Raw genomic sequence first — 10,087 nt, forward strand, 5'->3', positions numbered from 1 at the left:
GCTTCAAAACCATTACAAGAATAATTTCGGAGATGTAACTCCGGTAAAATCAAAAGTGAAATTGCTAAAATCAGAAACCTGCATGATCAACTTCATTTGCCATATTTTTCTTAAACCCTCTCCAAAAACCCTTCCAATCTCAATCAAGTTTTTCACTCCAAATCTCCATTCTTGTGTTTCATCAATCAAAAGATGCTAAAGGAAGTGAAATTTAAGGTAATGTTCATTCATTTCAACCCTAATTCCTCATATTAATATTGTTTTGAAACAAGGACACACTTTTACCGGAAGTGTAGTTCTAGAATTTCTATGAACTCGTTCGAAGACACATTTCTGGAAGTTATCTGTGTTGATTTACCAACAATCTTTTTCGTGTTATGGGTGTTTCTTAATTTTATGTTTTTGTTTACATTAGGAGTGGTGCATCCCGATGCTATCCTCAAACCGGTTGTGTCTCAAGATGCTTCACTTGTCCTAGTGAAGGTTGTAGATATTCATAATCATTTTATAAATGAACAAAAGTATGAATTTTGTGATGACATGTTGCAATAGATTCGTACAAAGGCCACCAAACTAGAATTTAGTGTTGTGATCGGAAGGTCTGATAGTGGTTCGAACAGAAGAAGTGCATTTGTGACATTGGGATGCAAAAAATGGTAAATATATACCTCATCTCCGGAATTTCAAACGAGATGAGACCAGTTTAAGAAAATGTGAATGCCTGTTTAAGTTGTGTGGTTATCGGTTGACAAATAATGAATAGAGATTTAATGTGATATGTGATATACATAACCATCACCTATGTGCAAAGTTAGTCGGTCATCCAATTGAATGTCGCCTCTTCTCAGATGAGACAGAATGTGTTTCCGACATGACATTGAATTTGGTACCTCCCAAAAACATACTTGCAACCTTGAAGCCCAAAAGACCCAAGAATCTCAAATATTAAGCAAGTTTACAATAGGCGCTATCAATACATTTTCGGAACGTTTTCTGTCACAAGATAGAAATTGTGAGGTCCATGTTAGCCTCCGACTACTATAAATAAGCTCACTTGACATATTGTTTCATACCAAAACACCAAAAACCAGAATGAAGATCATTTGGCATGTTAAAAATGTTCACTTTACCGACGGTATATCATCAAGAGAATTTAAGATCACCGAGTACACTCCTCTTGAAGATCTATAATACACACTACATGACCTTCTACCATATGGTGACAATCGCAAAATTATGAAGATCGAGTACCGCTCTCCATCCTTTGACAAAGACGGGAAGCTTGAGTCCAACAATCATGAGCTGAAGACGGCTGCTGATTTATGGGCTATATGGAGAACCTTCTTCTGTTTAGAATTAAAAGTTTCAATCAAGCTGGATGCGACTGTTTCAAGATCAGTCGATGATATTATCAAGATGTTACTACGTTCACCTAGATATTGAAGTGTGATGTTTGATCTATGTTAAAATCCCTTATGTATTGATGACTTTATGATATCAATGGTATTTTGATTTTGTCAAGTTGGTATTTTTCAATTATGTTTTTCTGCCTTCTTCAACGCAAAATTTTGGAAATAGCTATCCAACATTATTTCGGATATGCATCTCCAAAATAATTGGTGTTTCAATAAACGTTTGGCGTTTCCGGAGATACAATTCTAAAATCTAGAAACATTTTAATATTTTCGCGCGGTACGCTAGAAAGTCGTGAGGTGCATTAAAAAATTCCCTATGATTATTCATTGGAGATTAGTACTCTCTTCATTTTAATTTAAGTGTTCTCTTTATAATATGATATTTATTAATTAGACTCTTATATATATATATATATATATATATATATATATATATATATATATATATATATATATATATATATATATATATATATATATATATATATATATATATATATATATATATATATATATATATATATATATATATATATATATATATATATATATATATATATATATATATATATATATATATATATATATATATAGAGGAGGGATATATTTACTCCAAGAGTAAGTTATTATAACTTACTCCACATCTTGACCATTTATTCTTTTCAATCTAATGGTTAAAAATAATAAGTAATTAAATGTGGGGAGAGAAAACTACTCCTTATTATTTTTAATCATTAGATTGAAAAGAATTAATGGTGAAGATGTGGAGTAAGTTATAATATCTTACTCTTGGAGTAAATATATCCCTCCTCATATATATATATATATATATATATATATATATATATATATATATATATATATATATATATATATATATATATATATATATATATATATATATATATATATATATATATATATATATATATATATATATATATATATATATAGAACTGAAAACTTTTAATAATAACCATTAGATTTGAATTAATGGCTCAGATTTATCTCATATTTTAAATACATATTCCATAAATATCTTGTTCACTTAAACATTAATTAAATATTTTAAAATATGAGATAAATCTGAGTCATTAATTCAAATCCAATGGTTATTATTAAAAGTTCTCAGTTCTCATTATAGTCAAAGTTCTCATTTGATACGTCTTATATATATATATATATATATATATATATATATATATATATATATATATATATATATATATATATATATATATATATATATATATATATATATTACTCAATTCCAGTGATTCATTCAAGCTTGTCATCTTAGATGTTCAATCTTTTAAGGACAATAATTGATCACTAAGATGATTTCCAAGTCTTAGTTAGATCGCAAGAGGTTGAGTTCTGTTTCTCGCAAGATAATCTCCTTGTGATTAAGAAGTTAGTTCAATTGGAAGAGAGATATTTTGCGAAAGGGTTAAGGGGATGTAGGTTTAAAATCATAGTTAGCTCCAACAATGATAGAGGTTTAGGAGGAGTATTAAGAGGAATGAGAGAATGTTAGCCCGGAATCTTCACATATATTTTCTAACAATTCAAGAGGTTATGCTTAGGGAAGTGAACGATCTCTTGTGTAGTTTTTTTTTAGGAAAATTTTTAGGTAGACGCAGACATAAGAAATTCTCTTACACACAACCAATCATAAAAAATTCTAATTATTTAATAAATAAATACAAGATTTTCTCTCTCCTTTTTAATCACAACCACCCCATAAATCCAAATAAAAAAAATTTAAAATATAAAAAAATTAAAAATATTTCCCAACTCTTATTAATTATTTTTAAGAATGTGAATTTATGATTGTTTTCGTGCAACAATTCCTAGAGGTAATTCGGTATGTGGCTAGAGTTTCTCCCCTACGGTAAGTGCTATTGCTAGAATTCTCTCGATGGTGTAGTGTGAAACGGGAGGTGATCTTCTCGTTATTTGGTTCCAATAAGATTTGGAATCACTTAGCAACCATTGTTTTTCTCCAAACAAAAAAGCAAATCAAACCAAACAATACCCAAAAAATTTTTTAATAAAATCACAAGAAATGAATACAAAAATTAACATAGAACGCAACTCAGAAATATTTAATGGCACATTTCATGTTGTTTTGAAGCATTACAAGGAATTTTACCCATTCATATACAAACCAAATACCAATGATATTTTAAGAGTGTGAAGTTAGGAAACTCTCTTTCATTCGTCTAATTCTAATGTATAAATTGATTTATTTTTTTTTTTAAAATAACCATGTATTAAAGAAAATTACGCAAATAACGATGTTTCAGAAAAAATTATGCAAATAACCAGGTTTCAGAAAACCTTGACACCAAGGCGCCATGTGAGATGGCGCCACCATTGTACCAGATGAAGGGAGACGCCATTTAGGATGGCTCCTATGTGCCGCTTTTCTGCAATAAGCCATCTCAGATGGCGCCTTGGTGCATTTGTTTTTTTTTCTCTAAATAATTGAAAATGGACACCCATGTTAAGGAAACCCACCGATCTTTTGGTCTTTTTCTCCTTCTTGGTCAAGAGGGTTTTCAGTTTATCTTGCCCCTTTGACAGGTTCAAGATCAAAGCTTGGAATTGGGTATTCTGAGCCTGAATGTCTTTGATTGATTGCTCGAGATCCATTTGTGCTGAAATAAACAGCGAGGGAGGATGAGAAACCTGTGATGCGGTGTTATGATATGCACATGCAATGTTTTCAAGGATATTTAGGAATTTAGTTAGCAACATCAGAAAATGATCTAGTCACATCCTCGTTTGAAGAACTCTGACTCTTGGATGTTCTTCTAAGGGAATCAAGCTCACCATATCGAGTGGGTCATAGCCTCTGATTCGGGATACCTCTGAACTTGCAGGCGTATGGCTAGAGGAAAATAAATCCCCTTGCCCCTTTATAGGTATTGTGTCTCTAAATTGGAAGACAAATGGCCAGAGGAAAATAAATCCTCTTGCCCCTTGATAGGAATTCAGTCCTTGATAATGGCACCTGAAATTGTGCGCCCTAAATTCCTAAGATCCTTGAAAGGGTTAGTTTACATGTTATGTTATGATGTCATGATGTTATGCAAATGTAGTGAATCAGGCAAAGCGTAAGATAGGAAGGACGAGTAAGTCCTACAAACAATTCCTGCAAGGAAATCAAAGGGTTAGCAACACACACAAGCAAGTCACACAAGTTTCCTTAGGTTTAAAGGCTTACGTGAAGTCCATAGGTAAGTACCCTCCCCACTGAAGTTTAGTTGGTTCAACCTGTCCTAGATAAAGATCGGGTTCTAGGGAATCTCATATCACGGATCTTTCTCGAAAGCCTTATCTCAATCAACACTCGAACGGTTGACCGAAAATATCTTGAAAGATTGATCTCAATGAGTGTAGCTTCGAGTATTAACCAGCTTCAGTCAGAAATCCAAAGCCACCCATCTCGCTACTTCCTAATAGGCCAAAGTCAAGTTCAACTAGGGTTCTAAGGGCAAATTAGTGCTTAATGACACCACGCGGTAGCCATATGTCTCCTCGATCGTGTTCAAGGGCCATCAGGACAAACCAAAGTGTCACACTAACGGTGGCCACCAGATCAACCATATCGGGACGAGCCGTACAATCTCCTTGGTCTATTGCCACATACCTAAGGTATCTCTAGATTCGGGTTAGAATCTTTCACTCAAGAACATTCCCAAACAGTACCCTTAAGAATAAAGCAAACAAGACAAACAATTAAAAACATTTAAAGTGAATCCTAAACTTTAAGGTAACCCCTCTTTTAAATATCCTCAGCTGAGTCGCCAGTTCTGTAATACGGTGACAGAAATGACTTTTTGAAATGTTGCGGATAGCAAGAGTCGCCACCGACTTTTATTTTATCCAATTAGAAAGGCAAAAAGAACAGGATAAACCTTTGAAAAGGGATTGAGTTCGGGGGGTAGGTTATACAAAGGGAAGGTGTAAGCACCCTTTGTATCTATGGTTATCCATGGGCTCTTAATTGCTTAGCTCACTTTCCTTCAAAATAGGCTTTGGTTGGGAAATTTCTGATGTTCCATGTGAAAGTTATGGCTGGTCAAAGTTCAGTTGACTTTTAGGTCCAAAACCCTAATTTAGAAACTGAGTTTTGTTGATTTCTAAACTTTCCTTGATGAATCATGATCAACCCTTGATCAAATGATGAATGTTACTTCAAAATGTTTATGTTGATCAAAAATCAGGAGTTTTGACTGTGATTTGACCATGGTTGACTTTAAGGTCAAACTAGTCGACTGTTGACTATTTGAGCTTTTGTCTGGCAATCTTGTGAATCAGAGCTTGAAATTTTATGTGAGGATACTATGAGGCATATGAGAGGCCATGAAGTCCACTTGAAGTATCAAAAGTTGATTTTACTTGGAGAGAAGCAAAAACCCTAGTTCAGAGGTACTTGTTTAGGAAAAGATATGCATGCTTCCTTCTTGTGTAGCTTTGAGCAATTGGAGATCTTTGAGTGTAAGGAGACTGTTTGTTTTAAAATATGGTGAGCAAACTTTGGGGTTTGACAGAGCCATGCCAATGCTCAAATGGTAACTATTGTTGTAGGTAAACTCAATCAACGGTAAATAACTGTCCCACGTACCACCTTTCTCTAACACACAAGTATGCAACAAATCTTCTAATGATTGGATCGTCCTCTCAGTCTGTCCAACAGTCTACGGATGATAAGCAGAACTCAATCTCAGCTTAATTTCCAAAGCCTTCTGCAAACCTTCCGAGAACTTAGACGTAAATCTCGGATCTCTGTCAGACACGATACTCGAAGGAATACCACGCAGACTAACTATCTTTTCAATATACAATTGAGCCAACTTCTCCATCGGATAATCCATTCTTACCGGTATGACATGTGCAAACTTTGTCAACCTGTCCACAACAACCCAGATAGCCTCGCAATTCTTAACAGTCCTCGGCAAACCCGAAACAAAATCTATTGATATACTATCCCACTTCCATTCAGAAATAAACAGTGGTTGCATAAACCCAGATGGCTTCTGATGTTCAATTTTTGACTTCTGGAATGTCAAACAAGATTAACAAACTCTTCAATTTCCTTCTTCATTCCAGACCACCAAAACAACTTTTTCAAATCATGATACATCTTGGTAGCACCACGATGAATGCTCAATCCACTACGGTGTCCTTCTTCCAAAATATTTTTTCGGAGTTCAGCAACATCGGGAACACAGAGTCTATCATCAAACTTCATTATACCATTTTCGTCAATTCTGAATTCACTGCCTTTTCCTTGATTAATCAAAGTCAACTTATTGATCAATTCAACATCAGCTTTTTGACCCTCTCTGATCTCTTCAAGAATACCACTAGTCAGCTTTAGCATACCCAATTTAACACTATTAGGAGTGCCTTCACATACCAAACTCAAATCTCTAAACAGTTCAATTAAATCCAATTCTTTCACCATTAGCATAAACATATGCAAGGACTTCCTGCTCAACGCATCAGCAACCATGTTTGCCTTACCAGGATGGTAATTCAAACCAAAATCATAATCTTTAAGGAATTCTAGCCACCTCCTCTGCCTCATATTAAGCTCCTTCTGATCAAAGAGATACTTCATACTCTTATGGTCACTAAACACTTAGAATCTCGAACCATACAAATAATGTCGCCACAACTTTAAAACGAAAACCACAGCTGCTAACTCCAAATCATGAGTCAGATAATTCCTTTCATGCACTTTGAGTTGCCTCGACGCATAAGCGACCATTTGTTGATTCTGCATCAATACATCACCTAAACCCATCAGTGATGCGTCACAATATACCACAAACGATTCTGTCGGATTCGGAAAAATCAAGATAGGAGCGCTAGTCGACCTCTTCTTCAACTCTTGGAATCCTTCTTCACATTTCGAATCCCAAATAAACGCTTGACTCTTCCTTGTCAATGTAGTTAACGGTAATGCTAACTTTGAAAATCCTTCTATAAACTTTCTGTAGTAACCTGTAAGACCAAGAAAACTACGAATTTCCGAAACTGATTTCGGAGCTTCCCACTGAGATATCGCTTCTATCTTCGTAGGATCAACAACAATACCACTCTTAGAAATCACATGTCCAAGAAAACTAACTTCATCCAACCAAAACTCACACTTTGACAATTTGGCAAAAAGTTTATTTTCTTTCAACAGCTCTAACACAATTCTGAGGTGTTCCGCATGCTCCTCTTCTTTCTTAGAATATATCAGATTATCATCTATAAATACTACCACAAATTTATCAAGATAAGGATGGAAGATCCTATTCATATATTCCATGAAAACACCAGGTGCATTAGTAACCCCAAACGGCATTACCGAATACTCGTAATGACCATACCTCGTTCTAAATGTCGTCTTCTGAATATCGTCCTCCTTCACTCGAATTTGGTGATACCCAGACCTCAGATCAATCTTACTAAATACGCACGCTCCAACCAGCTGATCCATTAAATCATCAATCCTCGGGAATTGATACTGATTCTTGATAGTAAATTTGTTTAATTGTCGGTAATCTACACACAGTCTCATAGAACCCTCTTTCTTCTTTACCAACAATACCGGCGCACCCCTGGGAGAAACACTCGGATGAATGAATTTCTTTTCAAGCAACTCTTCCAATTGATTCTTCAATTCGGCCAACTCAGATGGTGACATACGATATGGTGCCACTGACACTGGACTAGTTCCTGGAACCAATTCAATAGCAAACTCTACCTCTCTTTCCGGCGGTAACTCGTTCACATCTTCTTGAAAAACTTCTGGAAAGTCTCGTACTACTGGCAGTTCATTACTCACCGTCTTCTCTTTCGAGTTCATCAACGCAAACAACATACACACTGTAGCACCGTGTTTAACGGCCTCCTTCACCTGTCTAGTAGTCATAGTCATATCATCCGCATTAATAGTCTTAGGAAATAACATCATCTTCGTAAAGCAGTTGATATGAACGCGGTTGAATTCCAACCAGTTCATTCCCAGGATTACATCAAGTTGTTTCAACGGAAGACACACTAAGTCCATTCCAAATTCCCTACCAAAAATATCGACCGGACAATTCAAACAAGCAAACGAAGTAGTTACTGAACCCGACGCAGGAGTGTCAATAACCATACTTCCATTTATATCAGTTATTTCTAAGTTCAACCTCTTAGCACAATCCAAAGAAATAAAAGAGTGAGTTGCTCTAGTATCTATAATTGCAACTAAAGGTGTGCCATGAATGAAACACGTACCTTTAATCAATCGTTCGTCAGGAGTGGTTTCCGCCCCAGACAAAGCAAAAACCTTTCCTCCAGATTGGTTCTTCTTTGGCTTAGGACACTGTGGGCTAATGTGACCCTCTTCACCACAGTTGTAGCAAGTCACAACCTTCTTCTTATAATCTGCAGCAACATGGGCCACTTTGTCACACTTAAAGCATTTCTTCTTATCAAGCTTGCATTCATTCTTATGGTGTCCAACCTCACCACAGTTGTAGCATCTGACAAGAGCACTGGAGTCTCCCCCACTAGGCTTCTTCCAGTCAACAGCTTTACCTCTACCATATGGCTTACCTCTATCCATATGCTTCTTACCTTTTCTGTCAAATTAACTCGCGAGAGTGAGATGACTTCATCTTGATATTATCTTCCCCAAATATCCTACTACAGTCAACCAAGTCAGCAAACCGTCGAATCCTCTGACATCTGATACCTTGCTTAATCTCATCATGGAGACCATTCTCGAATTTGATGCATTTCGAGAACTCACCAGCCTCGTCATTGTTGTACGGAGTGTAATACTTTGCCAACTCTACAAACTTGGCAGCGTACTCAGGAACTGTCATATCACCTTGTCTCAACTCCAGAAACTCAATCTCTTTCCTTCCTCAGACATCTTCAGGAAAGTACTTCCTCAAAAATTCCCTCTTGAATATAGCCCAAGTCTATACCATCAGCGTCCAGCTCAGCTCTCGTAGTAACCCACCAGTCATCAGCTTCTTCCGACAACATGTGAGTACCATACCTCACTTTCAGGTCTTCAGCATAATCAATGACTCTGAAAATCCTTTCGATCTCCTTCAGCCACTTCTGCGCACCTTTCGGATCATGAGTGCCCTTGAACAATGGAGGATTGTTCCTTTGAAAATTTCCCAATTGCCTGTCAGCTCCAATCCCATCTCCATTGGGTTTTCCTCCCAGCACACCAGCAATCATGCCCAAGGCCTCAGCAATTGCATCATCGTTTCTTCCACCTCTTCCAGCCATTGCTCTGCTTAAATCAAAAAACAATTTAGTCAGAACAAAAGTATCGACAGTGTTTAACCCGTACTAGTCGCATACACAGGGAAGACTGACACAAGACTCTGGTCACAACGACCGACTATGCTCTGATACCACTATTGTAACACCCTTCTAATGTAACACCCTTCTAAACCCCGCGGAAATTAATAAAATAATTCAGAGTAAAACATGAAAACAAGGGTGCCACAATTCAATTTAAAACAATTTATCATAAATTCATTGTCATGCTTTCACTAAGGAACAATTCATCATAATACATAAACATCTCATGTTAACACAGCGGAAATTCACCATACGGATAAGCATAACATCATCTATGCAATATCCCACAG

At 36.0% G+C, this 10,087-nt stretch overlaps 1 protein-coding gene across 1 annotated transcript; it reads right to left on the reverse strand.

The window, feature by feature from the left end:
- Nucleotides 1-12: 12 nt before the first annotated feature.
- Nucleotides 13-9,668, reverse strand: LOC131614123 (uncharacterized). The gene is made up of 4 exons (XM_058885750.1): nucleotides 9,478-9,668; nucleotides 8,842-9,052; nucleotides 8,023-8,340; nucleotides 13-195 (listed from the first exon to the last, which is right to left on the reverse strand). Exons 1-4 carry the CDS (start codon nucleotides 9,666-9,668, stop codon nucleotides 13-15), a joined length of 903 nt encoding a protein of 300 aa, XP_058741733.1.
- Between the last annotated feature and the right edge of the window lie 419 nt (nucleotides 9,669-10,087).

This window comes from Vicia villosa, linkage group LG6 (genome assembly GCF_029867415.1).
Source record: "Vicia villosa cultivar HV-30 ecotype Madison, WI linkage group LG6, Vvil1.0, whole genome shotgun sequence".
Lineage (NCBI taxonomy): Eukaryota > Viridiplantae > Streptophyta > Magnoliopsida > Fabales > Fabaceae > Vicia > Vicia villosa.

What these genes read in the sequence shown, in the direction of transcription:
- LOC131614123 (XM_058885750.1), bottom strand. Translation starts at nt 9,668, where the DNA reads ATGATTGCTGGTGTGCTGGGAGGAAAACCCAATGGAGATGGGATTGGA. An exon ending in CTGCAGATTATAAGAAGAAG is followed by an intron (nt 8,341 to 8,841) that starts GTTGTGACTTGC and finishes ACTACTAGACAG; the next exon opens with GTGAAGGAGGCCGTTAAACA. An exon ending in GGGGTGCGCCGGTATTGTTG is followed by an intron (nt 196 to 8,022) that starts GTAAAGAAGAAA and finishes CACTTCCTTTAG; the next exon opens with CATCTTTTGATTGATGAAAC.